Genomic DNA, 20,647 nt, shown 5'->3' with positions numbered 1-20,647 from the left:
ACTGAGTAAAGCGATTAACAAAACCAATTAGTTTATTGACAAAACAATGAAATGTTGTAACCTGAAAATTGGATGTGCACATCAAAATTATCAACATTTCTCTAAGCTTTTGTCCGTTCTTAGACGCTCTCTCCAAGTTAAAAAGGTAATCCAGACACTGTGCTCACTGTGCCTAGAGGGGTATCAGCTACAACGGACGAGGCCCAAAGAGGGCCAAAACGATCGTCCGGGCTTGCTGTATCTCTTGTGCAGAGAGAACTTGACGACCTTTTGGTTCAGGACTGCCCTTACTGATGTGATCAGTCTGATATGCTTGGGAATATTCTCTCTCTGTAATGGCACAAGTGAACACAAACTATTGTGACTTCCGAGCGGGGATTTACCGAAGGGAAAGCTGCTGAGTTTCTTTCAGTTTTTGCATTCTCAGAGTTTTCATATCTCTGTTTTTGTTATAAAATTACCAACATAACCGAGTTTGTAAATTCCAAAAAAAAATTCTACCAGATGCATCAGATTTTCCTGGACACATCATGCCGATGGACATATTTAGGAAAATATTTATGCCCTGGAAAGGAAATCCGTTCTCTAATCAAGGGGCATCTGTAAAGAACAACTGTGTTGTTTAGTGCACTGATTTCCCTGCGGCAGCGTAAGAATTCTACATACTATATGGCGTTCATGTCCTTCCTACCAGCACCTGAAGGGCGCAGTTAACAGGTGGAAGTGGATTTTTTTTATTACGACAGTGTCATTTTATGACAAATAACCCTGCAGGATAGTCTGGTATAAAGGCTTCTACATTAATCTTCAACCATAAATAATTTTCCTTATCACTTTCTATACAACAGCAAGCTGTCAACAACAGATTAAAATATGACATAATAGAGTTTAAATCCCTGCAATCATTGATTCTGTGAATACTCTGTATTTCAAAGAAATGAAAACAAAACCAAGCAACAGCTTCCCACATCCTGTCCCTTTAAACCAAGTCAGCTGATTTATGCAAGAAAACAAGCAGACTACGCCCAGACTCCTGGTGCAGCCTAACCTGCTGGATTGGACTCCATAACTCTGGCGTTATGTTGAGGGTAAGAGGCTGCAGCTTGCTCTATGCCTTATACAGAGAGCCCTGGCTAGCTGAGGGCTGAACATGGCTCAGCCATTCTTATGATAGCTGCAGGGTATGCAATAGCCACTAGTATATAGCTTGTTTAATTACTCACAGCAAAGCAGCAGCAATGCATTCAGTTCACATTCTATATTATATGACCCCCTGTGGTATAACTAATTATACTGCATTGGGCAGAAAGGGAGATTGTGTTCTAAATGGAACGTTGAACCATTAACTTCAGCAGCTGTGATACAATCATAACATTCTGTTTTAGGAAACTGCTGGAAACACTTTCATATATAATAGGGCTACTGAATCCACCATGTTTTCTTGGCTTGTATAAATATATTACCTTCGGTATACAGGATTCATGACCTGCAGTATGCAGGATTCATGATCTGCAGAATTCAACTGCTGCAGGACATTGATCATCTTTCTTTGGTGTGTGAAGGTTACCTCCTGCAGGGCAGCAATTTTCAAGTGCTGCCTATTATCAGCATGAAGATTATTTCTCACTAAAGTGATAATTCAAAGTGGATTTCACATTTAAAGTGAGAGTAGCCGAGCTGGAAGCATATTGGGGATTTTATTTATATATATATATATATATATATATATATATATATATATATATATATATATATTTTCAAGTTCAGCTATCTTCACCAAAATCTGACATTTACTTTGAATTCATTCACTTTAGAGAATAATCCTATATGTGTTTGAAGAAAGCACAACCGGGCTAGCAGACCTTTAATTGTATTAATTATAAAACACCAACAGATTCTGCAGCGCTGTACAATAGGTGGACTAACAGACAGGCATGTGTAACCAGACTAGTTGGAAGTACAGGAACAGAGGGTGTTGGGGAACCTGCTCAGATAGGTTTTACATTCTGTGTTCATGCATAGCAAGCAGCACAGGAGTGTCCATAGTAATAGCTATATTACTATACAGAATATGCTGTGTATAAATAACTGTATACTGGGACTTCCTGCTGCTTTATCTACAAGGGGGTAAAATACTCATACGTCTAGTACAAATCATTAAAATTATTTCATGTTTGATTAAAATCTCATATACCCCATAGAATGAATTAAATGTATAATTAAAATAACATCTCGGTGTTCTTATTGGGTGTATATCTTTTATTATGCACAGTGATGGCAGAATAACCCTTAAAATCTCTATTTCCCCCCAAACATTCAGCCTGGCTATGTCTAGGACACTGCTACTCTGCCACTCACAATATGGCCGCCAGACCCTGACATGCCTCTCGCCAATCACTGTTCACTTCCTGGGCCGGCCTCGGCCAATCAGCAGCAAGCTCTTTGTTTGCTTTAAAAAGCAACCCCTGCCTGCGACCAATGGGTGCGCTGGATGTGGTGAGTGGGCGGGGCCTGTGGGAGCCTGGTTGAGTGGATGTGCAAGTTAGGTGGCCCCATGAAAGCCTGTGTGCTGCTGCAGGAGCTGTTTGCTGCACCCAGGAAGGGCTGCAGGCTGGGGAGAGAGAAGGAACAAGGCATGAAGATGGCAGTGCTGCTGTCACAGGCTGTGCCCAGCAGCACCTCTGGCAGCATGGAGACCCAGGTGAGAGCTTCTGCTCCTGGAAAATGGCTCTTACATTCCTCTACACCAGGGCATAGGCAACCTTCAGCACCCCAGGTGTCCTGGACTACATCTCCCTACATGCTGTGCCACCATTATGGATGCAAGTGCATTATGGGAGATGTAGTCCACAAAACCTGGAGTGCTGAAGGTTGCCTGTCCCTGTTCTACACAATCACAACAAGCTGGGGAGACTAGGCTTATGGACATGTCTGCTGGGGGGGAGGCTAGGGTCTCCATATTAGGACCCTCTGTTCTACACAATCACAACAAGCTGTGGAGGTTAGTCTTATGGACATGTCTGCTGGGGGGGGGGGGGGGGGGGAGAGGCTAGGGTCTCCATATTAGGACCCTCTGTTCTACACAATCACAACAAGTTAGGGGGATGGGGGAGATTCTACCAATCTACTTCCCTAATACTTCCCCTACCTTTTGTGTCACTTTACCCCACTCCCTCTAGCATGTAAGCTCATTGAGCAGAGCCCTCAACCCCTCTGTTTCTGTGCGTCAAACTTGTCTGGTTACAATAACATGTTTGTTAGTCCATTGTAAAGCGCTTTGTTGGTGCTTTATAATAATAATAATAATAATAATAGGGTAACTCTTCAGATCCTTTGGAGGTGCAGAGTCTTGTTGAAATGTTTTTCGTTATTTACATTCTCTTCTCTGACCCAAAATTGTAATGTTAATGGGGCTGTACATGTCCTTTGGCAGGCAGCCTGCATTGTTTTTGTGTAGAGCAGCTTACACAACACAGACTTGTAGTAAGAACAGAAAACTAATTTTCCTGTCATGTTTATGCACCATGTCACTTGGCCATAACAATATTGTACATTTTAGCAAAAGGACATCACTTTTTATATATATATATATATTTTATTTTTTTTGGTTGTTGAAATTTTCTTTTCTTTCTTTTTTTTTTTTTTTTTTAACTTTTGTTTTACTCTTAACACTGTTGTTGGATTCATTTTGGTTTGTTTTCCAGTGTTATAAAGAATTCTTCTTCAGTAATACTATTTAGAAACACACAGTGTGTGTGTGTGTGTATTTCATAGTGCCATATTTTTAAGGTGAAAAGGGTGATGTTCTGGGGTAAACCTGTCAGGAAAAATTCTGTTGCGTCAGCTATGCTTTCAGTTCAAGAGCTGTAGGCTTAAATTTGAGGGGGAACCTTTTGAATTCTCACTTTAGTGAATCAACATTGAATTCTCACTTTAGCAGATAGCCCTGTAAATGTTGAGAGACTGGTATGTTGGTTTCCATGACAATTGCTCCTTATTTACCACTTTCCTCCAAATAGCACCTGTTTTCTCTTGATGAATATGACCCACATTCTTCTGTCTACATTTACTTATGTTTTGTATAATTATTTGAAGGTTTTTAAACGTCTTGTTGATAGAATGAGGTGTATAAATTCAGTGCTCATGATCTATTTCTGTGTATTGCTTAGTAAATTTACAAAACATCTGTCAGGCCTGACCAAAAAAAAAGGGGATCCCCTCATCTATTGAACTACATAACCCATGATGCTTTTGTTAGCCTAAGGCTGGCAAAATGTAATCTCTGCTTTTAGTCATCAATGTACTTTACTTGAAGTTCATAAAAATATGTAATGCTTTTTTCTTTCTATCACGTACGTCTGATTTAAACTTTGTGTGTGTATATGTATATATGTGTGTGTGTGTGTATATGTGTATATATATATATATATATATATATATATATATGTGTGTGTATATATATAATTTTTTTTTTTTTACAAATCTATTTAATAACCTAAATGTGTTGGTTTTTTTTATTTATTTATTTATTACTATAATTTGTCTTCATTCAAACAATATGTAATTTACTTTACACAAGCCTGTGCTCAAGTGTTCTGAGGATTGCAAACCGTAACCTGTAAGAATGTTTTCAGAAGCCATTGTGAATGATTTCAGTGATTTGTTGTCCTATGGTGATCCAGTTCTGTGGATTTATTATAATGCCATGCAGACCGCAATGTTACAATTAAAAAAAGGAATACTAATAGAAAAATAAAAAACACGCTTTCTAGTTTCTCTGATTTTTTTTTTTTTTTTTTTCTCTGTTTGGCAAATGTCCAGTTAGAAATATCCACTCAATATCCATTTTCAATGTACTTTGCAAAAATCTTCGTGTCTGACATTTTATTGTTAAACATGTTAAGGAGTAGCACAAGTTTCCATAAGAACCCGACTTTTAACCATTGATGTGTGGGTTCACATAGTAACACTATATTTTATTTTTTATGTATAAAAAGCTACATATTCTATGTTGCTAATGGAGTTAATTGATGGGTTAACTGCGTAAAGTTGTGTTAAATTTGGGAACAAAGTATTGTAGACACGATTCTTGTAACAAAGGATTTCCACCTAATTTAAATAATGAGGGTTTTAATTGCGGTCGATCCATAAGTCTCTTTAAACCATTGATAAAGCCTGCTTATTGGTGAAACGCGTTTTGATCTACTTGTATTTCGCTTGGGGGCACTGCGCTGCATCTTGACACCTGGAGGGTCTTGGAAGATGGCATTCAGCCATGAAGACTTCTGAAAATCAAAGGATCACCAAATAACGCCAGAGCCCTTCCAAGGGTATTATTTTGCTGGTAAAGCTTGCACTGAATGTGAGAGTCCAACTGTTTTTGTATTTTTTTTTTTGTCAATCTTTATTTTATTATGCAATTTGGTGAACAAAGTTTGCCACGACAGCGGGACAAACCAATTGATAACGTACATGTTGTGACAATGACATGGCATTCCGATTTCTTGAACCTTTTTTTTTTTTTTTTTTACAACGCAATGAAACCGCATGAATCTATTTAGAGGTATCACTATGCATCACTTCGATTAAACAGCATGATTTTTGGAGTATGAGGATTACAGCAGCTTCAGGTTAATACGCCTGTATTTTCAGAAGTAATAAGGCATGCAAGCATGGTTAACTGCTAAACATATTGGTGGTAAAAATATTACGATATACATGTGTTTAAGCATTATAGAGATAAAACATCAACAGGCTGAGGTGCAGGATTAAACTCAAGATATATCTGCGGGTAAGTGTAACTGTATGGTCAATTAAGGGTAGTAGATGTAACAGAGTAGTGGTAGTGAGGTGAAAGCTACAACCACTTAATGTTACACACGGCTATAAAAAGAGTGATGACCACTGGGGCAAAGTGTCACAGCGCCATAGAGCTTGGCTATCTGGGCACCGGTACAATTGAATTATAAAGTTATAAGGCAACAGGCCGAAATCAAAATAAAATGGCAGGACAAGGCTTTAGGTGCAATTTGTCGATTTGTCTCTGGCAGCCTTGAGTGCCCTGCAAAGACGCCTCAAATGCCATGCATAGTATGCCTGCCATAGGTTGCTGACCTCTGCACTAGATTCTAAGTTAAATTATACGTTCTCTACTGTTAAGCTAGTTTGTGTCAATTCATGATTGGTCTTATTGACTCTTACTCTTAATGTTGTTTGCTAGACTTGTATCAGGTTACAATTTACTCTTTAAAAACAGAAACCCAAGATGGGCACAGCTGGGCCAGTAAATCTTAACCAAATGGCTCTGGGAGTAGGCCTGTTCAGCAGATGTTATCTCCCCACCTTCACCCCACCACCAAGACCTAAAGTAAATCCTTGTTTTAACTTTTTTTTTTTTTTTTTTTTTTTTACTCAAGTCCCATGTACCAGTAGCATGATTGATTGACCGCATGTAAATATTCACATTATTAGTTTTGCATACAGCGGGGCTAGTCACTGAACACCAACTTGTAGTGAACAGAGGTACTAATCATCTTAACGTGAATATCCAAGTTATCTCTAATCTTCATCATGAGGCAAAGTAGGCCCTACTTTGATCTCATGATCTACCGGTATTTTGATTGTATTGACATGTAGTGTCGTCCTCTGGTAAGACACCCAATGGTGTGTATATCTGCCTACTATAGATTATGAGTTTATTTGAGCAGGGCTTTCCTCCCCTCTGTCTCTAATTGTAAAGTGCTGCTTAATTTGTTGGTACTATATACAGACTAAATGTAAAAAATATTTTAGAAATCCATTAAATTCCCATGCAATCAATGAAGATTCTGTAGTAGTGGTGAGTCCTGATAGCCAGAAAGTATGTCTAACAGAGACTAAGTAAGAGGGAATAGGACAACGAATGAGTGAATAAAAGCTCAGAAACTGGAGAGAATGGGGTTTCACCAAATCCCAGAAGTTAAACAAGTATAGAGATAAAGTAATCCAGGAGTTTAAAAGTGTGAAATGGGAATATGCAGCTAGTTATTTACAGACATGCACTGCAATTTTACAAAGAATAGATAAAATATCAGCATAAGTACCAAATATAAAACTATATATATTGATTACTTTTTTATGTTTTAGGAGTTTTTCAAACCCACGGATTATTCTAACACAGTTTTTTTGGGATGTTTTAAGTTTTATATTTGGTACTTATGGGAATCATGATGGAACACACAGCCTGGCCCCCCTCGCTTACTATATTGCTGGTGTGAAGCATACACTTCCGCAACATAGAAATAATGCATATTTGGACAGCAGTAATAGGTTAAGAACATCCAATGATATAATCATGAGTTGGCGCACAGTATATTGGAAGTTGCCCAGTCGTCCATTAATTGTATGACCACTAGGGCCCTTTTTACCTATAATCTGTGTATTGCACTTTTCAAATCTCTAGCAAAGGATTAATAAAAAATAAAAATACAACTTTATTGACCGTTCCAACAAGTTATCAATTTGATAAAGCAGCAGTGTTTTCCCCCAAGCGATTGACTGTCTTTTCCTTGCTCTTCTTTTGTGTGTTTTTAATTTATTAGATTTCATTCCATTTGTTTAAACATGGAATGCAAAAATAATGTAGCGTGCCTTGAAAAGCACACACGATCTGCTATTTTTATCTTTTTACTTTGCACTTTATCTCCGTGTATACATTGCTTTCTCAGGGTAGAGCCTTACCCGTTCTAAGAAGGGAGGGGCTCTCCTTATTCTAACCCTGTGGGTTTTAAGTTTCTGTGCTGATGACAAAATTCCTGATATTTCTTGCCTTGTTTTTTCTCAGTTCTCGCATGGATCTCACACCTTTCGTTCCTTTTGTTTTAATTTCCCTTCCTGTTGAACTGCGTTATAGTGTCTCACTTTTTTTGTTTTGATAAACTCCGTCACCCCTAGAATTTCCTGTCATAAATATCCCTTTAAACACTGTCTTATGTTCTTTGTTTCGTAACAGCCTTGGGTGGTTAACATACATTTCTTTGTGATGGAATTTAAAATCCTTATCTCTTCAGACATTCAAACACTGTTTTGCTGTGTTGGCAAATAACAGGCTCTAGTGATCTTTCTCTAATGTGGAATTCATGGGTGAAGTGGATCGGATTCATTTAAATTCTCTGTTAAATTTGGGTTACGCTATTGCAGTATTTATGAATAAACATGCGTTCCTAACGCTTTAGTATTCCCCAAACTATATAGATGTACCCCTCCTCCACCAGTGCCGGTTTAAAAGGTGAGATTATCTTGCCTTTCTTCCCTCCCCATGATGGTCTCGCTGCTGCCCCTTTGCCTCCCATGCTTAGATCATTAAAGGATCACTACAGTATCAGGAAAATAAACCCGTTTTCCTGACACTATAGTGCCCTAAGGGTGCCCCCACCCTCAGGGTCGCCCTCCCGTGGCGCTGAATTGGTTAAAACACCCTTCACCAGCTTACCTTAATCCGTCGCTGGTGACCTTCTTCTCCCCCGCCGACGTCAGCTCCCGTCAGTAATGCTTTCCTATGGACGTTCTGCACGTTCTCTGAAACTGCTATGTTTACATCTGGAGGTTTAAAACATGAGGGACCTGGCACCCAGGCCACAGAGAAGCATTGGGAGGCTAGTGCGCATGTGCTACAAATTGTTGTGCTGGGAACAGCCCGGCACCTCTCTAGGAGCAGTGTTTGAGAACAGTCTAGCTTGGTTCTCGCTGGAGAGGTCACTGTCAGAGAGACAGGCACTACTGGTGAGTTTAACCCTGCTGTTTCTACAAAGCCGTTTCTTCTAAAAGGCTGCTTCACCGCGGCTACGCTACTGAGGTGAAGTCATCCTTTTTAATGGAAAACTGGTAATCAAAACAACACTGAGCAAAGAACTAAGCTGCAAGGCGTAATAGACGCTTACAGCACCTGATTGCTGATCTACAGGAACACCTAAAGAGCGTATTCCAGGATCTTCTGTAAACCGCCTTTTTTCACTCACACATGAGAATGAAGATATGTCCTGGCAAATTCTGCACTGGAGCTGATTGCAAAGGTGGAGGGAGAGTGTTGAAGTATGTGTTCCATCACCGTCTCCCCCTAGGTGCCACCATGATAAAATGGAGATCTCAGCCTGCACGTTTGTGAGAAATCTGCTGTTTGTTACCATAAGACATTCAGGTAACCCATCTCGTAGTAACGGAGCGGAAAGACTTCTTCATAATTACTGAGAAGGAGAACATTCGGTGTCTGCCACATAAATCCGTTGATTACAGGTCTCCGAATCCTATAATTGCAATGCTCATTGACATCCGTGTCATTTACATTAAAATACTTGCAAATGTGTCTAAACATAAATAAGAATGTCCCCTATAATTCTATAGGCTAATGACTGATGTTTTATGTACAGCATATAAATGTATTTTAATGAAGTCTCTCTAGATTATGATGGCTTATATTGATAACCTTGAATTAGTAGTGACTCCGAGCATGTATTTGGATATCAACGCTAATAGAAACTTTTATTCCGCATTGGTTATATGTTAAAGGGGAATTTAAAATAAAGACCGAGATTATTTTAGTCTAGGCTGTTGGTGTGAGTTTAAAAATGATGTAAAGAGTATTTATAATAACTATAAATAAAATGTTTGTGAACTCTCCATCCTCTATCCATGGCTATTTCTATAGCTGACACTGCTTAATAAGCATATAGACTGCTGCTTAGTGCCTGTGTTAATTAACAGGTCCTTTGACTATTGAGAAGGGAAGTATGCTTAGTTATGTTTCCAAGGATTCAGGTTTTAGTTCTAAGTTGCAATATATGTGGTTTCTTATCACGTCTAATGAAATGCATTGCTTCCTGAATGACCTCTCTATCTATATGTATATTTACAGCTTGTTCCCGGCTGTACACTGGATAAGCACTACCTGCCTCCATTCCCACATCTCTTGCAAAGCTTCCACATGTTTTTGTGAGCTTAAAGGAACACTCCCAAGTATATCCACCACTACGATTCACTGTAGTTGTTATGGTGCCAAGAATGTCCTGTTTCTAACCTGCTACCCAATATAATATACAGATGCTGAATTGAATCAATGCTTCTCTATGAGGAGATGCTGATTGGAACAGCGCACAATTTTGTTGGGCATGCACACTAGCTTTCCTAAGCGGAGGCATTGGGTTGGATGAGATCATCAATCTTGATATCAGCAGTGCAGGCAGGGCGGCAATGTGTAAAGGGAGTGGATGTAAGTACAAATTTTTTTTTTATTTTTTTTTAAATACATGGTGCAGGTTATAACACAAACGGTGACTAGGGCACTATAGCACTATGAATACATGTTTATCTATAGTGTTCCCTTTATGGCCAAAATAGAATAATAGCCGAATTTTTTTCAGGGTGGTATTTTTGGCCTTTTATATTTGAAATTCTTACTTTAGTTAAAGGGACACACCAGGCACCCAGACCACTTCTGCACATTGGAGTGGTCTGGGTGCCTTGCCCCTCTTCCCTTAGCCCTGTTAGTTAAAACACTGCGGTTTTGGAGAAAAGTGTTTTGATTACAGGGCTAATCCCACCTCTAGTTGCTGTCTCTCAGACAGCTGCTAGATGGGGTTTCTGGATTCTTACTGGACCAAAAGTGGTTTAAATTACTTTCGACGTCCTCACGCTCGCCTCTCGGGGATGCGCACATCACACCACGCGCAGTCGCGATGTCGTTTTACCTCTACACAGATAGGCGGGGCGCTGTGCTTGATGCGAATGCGCTCTAAGTTTTCAATGCCTCCCAATGAGAATAAGCTGATTGGAAGGAAATCCGCAAGGAAGCAAGGTCAGCTGACCGGATGATGCGGTAGGGGGGGAGTAGACGACAGAGGCTCGATGTGTGATGCGGTGCTAGAAATAAGGTGTATAAAAAGGGATATTTGGGTAAGGTTAAAAGGGGGTCACAAGGGTCCAAGGGAAGGGGAGAATTGAGTTTAGGATAACAAATGGCTATCTTTTCGGCCTGTAGAGTTTCTCTTTAATTACCCTAATAATGTTAGGAACTGATTGTTTGTTTCCTCCTCCACAATTCTTTTTGTTAAAAAAAAAAAAGAAATTAAGAAAATGACAGTAGCCATATTTGTTACTAGTGAGGAGGTTTTGAGGTGGGGTCCCCCAACATGCGCTTTTTGGGAGAGGGCTTTAGGGAAACAGAACTTTGCTGCACACACCTCGATTAGTTAGGAGTGTGGAGAGATCGCATTGAATATCTAACTGTGCAGCTTGTTATAGGCAACCTTCGGCACTGCAGATGTTTTGGACTACACCTCCCATGATGCTTAGCCAGGATTATGGATGTAAGAGCATTATGGGGGATGTAGTCCACAACATCTGGAGTGCCGAAGGTTGCCTACCTCTGGGCTATACATTCTTTGAGATCCCGAAATAGCATTAGTAGCACATTCTTCATAAGTGTGAAAAAAAAAGGGGGGATCTAGATAGACAGGGGTCATGGCATATTCCCAGTCATTAAGTTTTTTTGTTTTAGGCTCAAAAGAAGAAGAAAAAAAGTCAGCTATTTAAAATCTAGCTGAAAGGTCATCCGTCATTGTCAGTCGTCCTGTTTTCAACGTGAGGAGTTGGGGAATACATTTCAAACATTCTGTCTTTACTATTCTACAGACAAGATGTGCATCAAATTGACATTGTTGATTTGTTTCCAGCTTGTCCCCAACACAAAGATCCCATTATTTTGAGGCTTCAGTTTCCATTTACTAAAGGTCAGACTTGACTGTGCAGAGATTTTTTGCTTTTGAAGAGAGCGTTGCAAGAAATAATGCATTATGGAAGGGATATGAAATAAAATGTGTACTAAATGTGCATCTATTATGCAAAGATTGATCTTAAAATATGCAATATCTGGCGTGGCAGCCAAATTGCTGTCGAATAATATATAGAATAATTTCTGTTTAGAATTAAAAATGTAGTCTACTATACCGTGTGTGTATGTTAATAAAAAAAAATATATATATATATATATATATATATATATATTTTTATTCCTGTTTCACTAACCACCCTTATCCCATAAAGCCCTCCGCCCATCAGCAATGTATTTGCACTGGGTTGGTCTTAAAGGAACACTATAGTCACCTAAATTACTTTAGCTAAATAAAGCGGTTCTAGTGTATAGATCATTCCCCTGCAATTTCACTGCTTAATTCACTGTCATTTAGGAGTTAAATCACTGTGTTTCTGTTTATGCAGCTCTAGCAACACCTCCCCTGGCTATGATTGACAGAGCCTGCATGAAAAAAAAAATTGGTTTCACTTTCAAACAGATGTAAATTACCTTAAATAATTGTATCTCAATCTCTAAATTGAACTTTAATCACATACAAGAAGCTCTTGCGGGGTCTAGCAAGCTATTAACATAGCAGGGGATAAGACAATCTTAATTAAACAGAACTTGCAATAATAAAAAGGGCTCTCTTTACAGGAAGTGTTTATGGAAGGCTGTGCAAGTCACATGCAGGGAGGTGTGACTAGGGTTCATAAACAAAGGGATTTAACTCCTAAATGGCAGAGGATTGAGCAGTGAGGCTGCAGGGGCATGTTCTATACACCAAAACTGCTTCATTAAGCTAAAGTTGTTCAGGTGACTATAGTGTCCCTTTAAAGCTCAGTGTATATTGCAAATTGCCACTTCTTTGAGCAACTGAGTGCAGGGAGGGTATTTGCAAGGTGTTTGGCGTGTCCCTTTTATTGCATAAAATCATTAATTTGTGCAGTTGTTCTACCTGTTTAAGTACAAACTGTACACTGCGAACAGTGCTAGACAAATAATAAGATATTAGTATAATCCGCACTTGAGAAATTGAAAAGTGTGCATATAGGTGCAGCTGTCTGACAACGGCAAGTCAGGTTTCACAATTACAACTTTTTAATCTTGCCTTTTACTAAATCTGCATTGTACATGCCGACTAGCATTGACTAGCATTAATTAACTAATCAAGAATGCTTGTTCAGAGGAACTGGCAATCTAGTGGATTTTATTCATATAATTACAGCAGGTGCCAAATAGCTTGCATTGCATTTTAGGCACCCTTTTGAAGTGATGATACATGGAAAAAGAACAGGCTTTCTGTGTTAAAGAAAGTTTTGGGTTTACAAATGTAGCTTCTGTTCCTAAAATAACCTTCATTCAGTGTGTACATTGATCTGGCTGATCTTGGCTCTTTTTTCTTTTTTTTTTGTGTGTGTGTGATGTTTAACATTGATTTATCAGTGCCCTATAAAAACTTGCTTTTTGTTTAATGCACCTTATTAATTGTGTTTTATTGCTCAGGTGTTACAACCAATGTTTTGTATAGGTGCATTGTGTGCTATTTTAAAACAGAAATCTGTATTTGCATTTCTCTCTCTTTGATGTGCTTTGTTGAGGTTGTCAACAATCCGCTTGTTATACAACTTCGAGCAGACTAGGTGTCCAGAGTGTTGACTAAACATTGTCATATCACTGGGATGTGTGTTTATGCAACACTTTATCAGTAATCATGCAAGTGGGTTTAATGCGCATGCATCGTGAGCCTATTGGCACCTGCTGGATGTCAGTTGGCCATAAGGAAGTGGCTTTCTGACAGCCACTACAGGTAGTCTTAGTCCTGCAATGTAATCATTGCAGTTTTTTTAAAACTGCAATAAATTACATTGCAGGACTGAGGGGGACAAGGATACTGCACCCAGATCACTTCAATAAACTGCATATAGTGTCCCTTTAAAGGATTACTTCAAGCATTATAACCACTCAAGCCAGCTGTAGTGGTTATCCTACTAAGAGTACCCTAGCACTGTTTCCCAGTAATAGGGCAGCCTATTTTTTTTAATTTTTTTTTTGCAGTGGCCTGCGTCTTACCTGGGTCCCACCAGTTGTGGAGCTTTAAATGATCATGGTTGAACCAATGGGGACAACATTTATATTGCTAAATCAGAATGGTAACTACTACCTTGATATCCAGAAGGTATGACCTACTGGAGGATCCAAGAAAGTGTCAAGTCATTTGAAAACAATTTGACTTTTGTGGGGTGCTCCTGGAACCATAACCACTACCGCATGCTGTATTGGTTATGGTGCTTAGATTGCTGCTTTAATTGTGACTGTAACACGTCCTGTTCTTTAGCTTCTCTGTGCGTACAGAACTGTCTGCTGATTGTAAAAGGCTACTATTGTTGTAGATATTTGCAGGGAACAAAAAGTACCCACTGTGCAAACACTCTAATGCCACATGCAATTATAACAAGTATTTTATGGCCTGCTGCAGCTTTTAAATGATCTGAGAAGAAAGTTACAGGATGTGAAAATAAAAATCAGATTTTTGCATTTTTCTTTTTTTTTTTTTGGTGTAAAATCAGTTTAGTGCATTGGCGCCACCCCCAATTGTAAGTAGTCAAACCTTTTTGACTTTTTATGTGGGGTCTACTGCCCGCCCATCTCCCCCCCCCCCACCACCACCACAACTACTTCATATGGAATGCTGGAATCGCTCAGGAGAGCTAACTGAATCTCCTTAGGAGACATTCTAAAACATTTTGACTACTTACAGTGTAGTGGTTATGGTGCTTGGAGTGTGAATTTTTACATTTCTGCTATTGTGCAATGCCAAGTATTTGGTCAGAAACTAAACCTAAATGTTTACATTTTTTTTTTTTTTTATCATTTTAATTCTTTATTTTAGATGTGCTAGGTTACATTTCAATATCAGCGACAAGAGTTTTGCATTGTACATGGTAAAATAGGAAATTGGTTAATTTCTCTGTCACATAGGTATGCACACATTTTATAATTTTTTAAACAGGTTACATTACATTGTTATAACAGGTTGCAGCACGTGCTTCTCTTCTGTTGGCTTTGGGTATGGTAAGCGATGGTGTGTCACCCTATGTAAGTGTCGTGTCTCCTCTGGTGTTGCGTCACTGTTGCTTTTGGCTGATGTGGTGTATGTACCAAGTGAGGTAGATTTTGTCTATGTGCCCTTGTATGAGCTAAGAGTGCCGTGCTATTTAAAAATGGGGGACTAAGGTGTAGTTGCATGTTAGTGGTTGCCCTTAACCCAGGGGCATGTGGGGGGGGGGGAGTGAGTTCTGTAGTGTGTGGTACGAGTTGACTAGTGAACCCGACTTTGTTGTCTACTGCATGTGGACATGTATAAGCCAAACATAAAACATAAAACAAATAACATTTAGTTAACTACTGTAGCATCTGTCACGGGGACATATCAGTGCCCGAAATCTCTCTCTGAGTCCCGAGAGGTTGTTTCGGCCATGGCTAGTCGAGACATACAGTCCCTGTCAAGGCGTTGAGGATGCGCTTCCTTGGGATCGAGGTGTAAATGGGCTCGTCGTGGCAGGATGTCCCATCTGAGACGAGTTATTCGCTGTTCCAGGTGTGGGAAGGTTGGTGAGACCCAGTGTGGTGAGTATAGGGGGGATTTCGGTCTCAGATGTGACCTTGTAGGTGGTGCCGTCGTGGGTGAATGTCACAACTCTGGGCGCCCCCCAGCGATATTGTATTCCAGCACGTCTCAGGCGGCTAGTTAGTTCGTACAAAGTTTTCCGCCACTGCAGCGTTGCCCTAGTCAGGTCTTGGAAGAAAAGAAGTTGTGCGTTCTCAAATGTCAGGGACGTCTTGCCCTTCACTGCCGACATGATAGTGATTTTATCCTGTGTCGTGGCGCAACACAGGATAATGTCTCTGGCTTCTGTGGGTGGTGAGTTGGGTCCAGCTGGGAGCCGGTAGAAACTCTCCAAAGTGATTTTCCGGGCTGTCGTTGGTGGTAGGATTGTAGCCAGTAGCCTCCTAAGAAAGTGCGGTAACTCGGTCTGAGTAATTGTCGTGGGCACTCCGCGGAGCTTTATGTGGTTGCGGCGCAGGCGATCCCCTTGGTTTGAGACCTGCACCGTTAGCGCCTGGTGGGCTGCTTGCAGGGTGTGCACTGCCTCTTTAAGCTGTATGATCTCGTTGTTGGTTGCCGTTATTTTCTCCGTCACTGCACCTATATTTTCGTTGTTTTGGCGCACTTCAGCTTTTATAGTGCCTATATCTTTGGCTAATAATGTCTGGATTTCGTTCATCCAGTGTTGGAGGTCTTGCTTGGTAGCCAAATTATGTTCCCCTATGGTTTGAAGGGCTGGTAGTTCAGTGCTGTGCCGGGCCGGGGTTGGGGCTGGTGAAATAGGCCTCGTTGGAGTATGAGAGGCTGCCTCCGCCGCCATCTTGGTTTGCGACTGGCGTTGCAGCATTTCCCCGATATCGGGTTGTTCTGCCGGCATGTGCTGCTGACCTTTTTGTGTGCGGCGTCTCATTGTCGCAGAGGTGTGTGTCGGTGCTGTTGAGCTCACCTCTCCGTCTCCCGGATCGTGGTAACCCCGGTAGTCGTCGAGGAGAGTCTCCAGGGAGCAGAGGGCCTGTGAGTAGCAGGCCTTGGTTCGGCGCTTTGCCTTCCCGGTCTTCGGGGGTTGAAAGAAGGGCATCCGCCCGTTCCCCGTTGTGCCCTGAGTCGGTGCGAGGCCTCGGAGGTAATGTACTGCGGGTTGGTGGGCAGTTTTTACCCGGTTTCGCTCGTTTCGGACGGGAGCTAACAGAGATGGCGTCTGGTCGGGTTCAGTCCCAGGCTCCGCCCCAATGTTTACATTTTTAAAGTTGCTGTTGTGTATGTAATACATATATGGAAAAATAACTATAGTGTGTTTTTTTTTGTTTTTTTTGTTTCTTGTTTCAAGATAACCTGTAAAAGACAAGCTTTCAAACGTTTTCCTCCTTTCCTACGTGTTTTTAAGGATTAATCTAAATCTCTTGGACTGTAAGATAATTTCAGCAGAGCCTTTTTGCTTCTAGTCAGTCAGCTTTCTTTGTCATTTACTTGTTATTAAATAACCCCATTGTATAATTAAGCGTTGTACTATATAAATAAATATCTGTAATCATTTACCAGCCATATGTTACTAGTTTAGATTTTAAAATGAATAAACAAACACTGGGTGTACAAGTCTTGTAGTCTGTGTATAGATAACCTTCTATGATCTTTTGACCCCTAACCTATGGCCTCAATCAGTTATATTCGAGCTTGACCAAACCGTGTCAGGAGTGAATTTGCAGATGTTGGTCCAAGTGGTAGTTTGAATCCCATTACAAATACTGTTTCCGGTCTATTCTCACATGTAAAATTTGCTTTCGTGCCTCGTTCTTTTATGCAATAACTGTGCGGAGAATGTAATGAGTACTGTGTATTATTAGAAATCAAAAGGGCATTTGCGGTTGTACAGCAGACATGCTGCTTTTAATGCAATACGCATGTTTCACGCCAAGCCACCAAAAATACCTCTTATGTTCTCAAGAGAACCCTATAAATAGCTTTAATAAGAAAGATTACATCAGGTTCTATATAAGATAATATAATGGGCCTGACCATTCCATGTATCCATTGTGGCTTAAATTCAATCTCTGTAATTGTGCTCTGCTAGAATGGTGAAGATTTGACCATGAACTGTTTTTATGTCTAACATTGTGTCTGTGATCTGGTGAATCCCAGAGGAAGGGTGGAGGGGCAGAGTGTACTGGCGTTGATCAATCGCTTTGTTTGACTCTCTGATAAGGGATGGGGGGTAGGAAGCATATTATTTTAAGCATTGTTTAATGTAATCCGATAACCTTTTTCACGAGTGTGCAATGAAGGCATTATTGCATATCAATGGGTGCATTTTGATTTGAAAACCGTTTTTTGTTTGTAATTTTTTTATTTTTGAATGGGTTATTGTATATTCATCATGTTTTGCTTGGTGGCGAGAGTATTTTAAAAGGTTACTGCCAGCGCCATGGCTGCCTCACTGATTTGAAGTAGTCATGGTGTAGCACGTCTTAATAAAAAAAATTATCGTGGGACTGTGCAGACCACCACGGCAAGAGTTTCCCTAAGAAAGACCTGTGTTTTAGGTTAGAGAACAAAGTAGTGATTTGTTTGTCCACATTTGTCTTGTTTTAAATTTGTTACTCAAACTATTTTCTGGGCTGATTTCATTGCTGTTGGAAGCACATCACCCTGAGTTTTAAATTAAGTTTATTTACTAGGGATTGCTTATGCCTTAATCATACCACACATTGCTATGAGATTTATTGTTGTGGATGCATGCCAAACTTTGAGTCGTCCGATAAGGGAGACGGGGAAAATGGGGCATGTCAAGTCTGTATATAGATTCTTTGACATTGATGAGTGGCTGTGTGGAGAATATATATAATCTATTATGGTTATCTATGCTTCCTCCTTATAGAGAACATGATGTATTTTAACGGTTGCAGTGTAATCATGCAAATAGTTAAAGTCGAAAATATACATATTTGCACTTCTTGTCTGTTCTGGTTGTTGGTGTATTATTTAAAAAAAATTCTTTGTCATTAATACATTTTGAAAACCTGTAGTCTCTGTGTAAACAATGATCTTTATAAATTGTTAGTTATGTAACCACTCGGTAACTTAGCTGGGGAAAACCAAATTTACACACAGAGCCTGATTGCATGTTGAGACCTGGGGATTGCGTAGTTAGGCAGGGTTGTGTCAACCTTGTCTGTCTTCCTTCGTATTGTAGGCTTTGCTAATAGAATTGAGCTATGTTAGGATATTTGAGTGCTTTGATTTCTTCTTTCATTGTTGTTTTGGAGGGTATTGTGCAGAATGAGTCCACTGTGCTCACCTGCAACAGAGTGCATACTGAAACTTGGCATGGAATGTTTTATAGGGTTTGTTTACTTTATCTTACATAATTGACTTCTGTCATACCAAAAAGAACACACACACACACACACACACACACACACACACACACACACACACACACACACTTGAAAATGTACTTTTGGTTCACCAGTCATATTGAGTGCATTTGTTACATTAATTTGTTTTAAAGCTCTTAATACCATCAAACCGTTTAACTACAAAGTGGTTTCCAAGGAAAAAGTACGGGTGTTGTTTTTGAAAGTAAGTTTATAATTTTTTTTGTGTGTGCATGCAGTTGGCATAGGTAGCGCATGACATGGCACAAACAACAACAACATAACCAGAAACCGTTTTGCTGTGGATTGCAGTTCGGTGACATCCAAAAATAAAATTTAATTTCCTCTCCTCGATGTTAAATTGGTTGTCTGCCCACAATCTCACCACAGCAGCACTTGCTATTCCATTACTGGGGCTGTAAACTCTTACTAAACCACCTTGTGACCATCACCTGTTCCACTGCCTAGACATTTTATAGACACTAGTCACCTTCTGTCTATACATTGTTTTAAAAATCTAGTTACTAGCACCTCAACCCCGGTCAGTACTTCCATATAATATTTAGGGTGCAGTTTCAAATCCTGAATCTGCCCTACATTTGTATCGGCTTACCACAAGCTGAATACCTAAAAGTCTCATGTGCAACCCATTCATGTTCCCCATCTATGCCAACAACCTTGACTTGTCCTCTACGGACATACTCTCCTCCAACTCTCAGCTGTAGGACTTTTTTTGGCTGTCCGAGTGGTGCCCTACCCTAATTTGTCTTCCTTTCTGGATACATTATACGTTTTCTATGTCTATGACCCACTTCCAGTAGACAAAGCTTGTTTTTATGCCTAAATTAGTCTATCATCGATTGCAATTGTTCTTTGTTTACCCATTGTGTAATGCTTCAAAATAGGCTGCCACTTACATTTAAAAAAATAAAAAAACATATACAGAAAGCCTTTATTTAGTTACAAGTCCCCTGAAATAACAGTGAAGGGTAACTTTAAACACCATGAATCCTTCAGCTTATTGTATTGGTTATAGTGGGGGATGCAGTGGATCCAATTTAAATGTTACCCAGTGACCAGCCTGCTTTATGTTGACAGATCTAAGAGGTGAAGAGTTTACAATCTAAGCTCGTTGCAAATCTATCCTCACTTGGATTGCACCAATGGTTTATAAGTCCTGGAGACTCCATCTCACAGCCTCATGTCATTGCAGTCCAAGGTTGTACAGCTGTGTATGTATGATGCAGAAGTAAAGAAAAATATATTCTGTTTTGTCAAACCACTCAAAAATGGTTTATCAAAAAACAGGGTGTTTGACCCCGAGATGCTTTGTGTCGTAATAACGAGAAGTTGCAGTGTTTTTTTCTGTTGCTTGGTGTCCCTTATTATATTTACTGATGGGTTTTAAATATCTGCTCCCAATCAAGAGATGGTTAAGCAGACCTATTACTTCTGAACTGTGTATATGTTTGTAACTCCAATGAAATTCTAGCACAATCAAAGGATATCCATATCATAAACTAGAGAGTACTAGAAATGGTCAAAGCAGACAGACCATTTATTTCTGACTGCCTTGACAGCCATTGTGACTGTCCAGTGGGAGAAATTGTATCTTCTTGTGCAATGTGCATGTAATCCTTTTGCAACTAGTTGTGCACGCATGAGAATATCTGTGCAAAGTTGAACCCGTGCCTGACCTGCCAGGAAGAAGGAAGATGTGGCATTGAGCAGTTAGACTCTGCAGGATTTCTTACTGTAATTAGAATTCAAAGTCAATTTTTATATTTAAAGGGACACTCCAGGCACCAAAACAGTTTAATTTAAATGATGTTGTGGTGCCAG

At 39.9% G+C, this 20,647-nt stretch overlaps 1 protein-coding gene across 3 annotated transcripts in view; it reads left to right on the top strand.

The window, feature by feature from the left end:
* Window positions 1-1,024: 1,024 nt before the first annotated feature.
* Window positions 1,025-20,647, top strand: part of WBP1L (WW domain binding protein 1 like) — a 59,597-nt gene continuing 39,974 nt past the window's right edge. Inside the window, exon 1 of one of the 3 annotated variants that reach the window (XM_063435311.1) lies at window positions 1,025-1,088. In XM_063435311.1, the coding sequence (XP_063291381.1) occupies window positions 1,080-1,088 (9 nt within the window). In that variant the 5' untranslated portion in view covers window positions 1,025-1,079. Of the gene's footprint in view, window positions 1,089-2,535; window positions 2,702-11,596; window positions 11,763-20,647 lie in introns of those variants that run through there. The other 2 variants (XM_063435309.1, XM_063435312.1) reach the window with 2 other exon arrangements.

Source organism: Pelobates fuscus, chromosome 10 (genome assembly GCF_036172605.1).
Source record: "Pelobates fuscus isolate aPelFus1 chromosome 10, aPelFus1.pri, whole genome shotgun sequence".
Lineage (NCBI taxonomy): Eukaryota > Metazoa > Chordata > Amphibia > Anura > Pelobatidae > Pelobates > Pelobates fuscus.
Note: the sequence above shows the minus strand (reverse complement) of the source record. Positions and strands in the feature narration are given on the sequence as shown.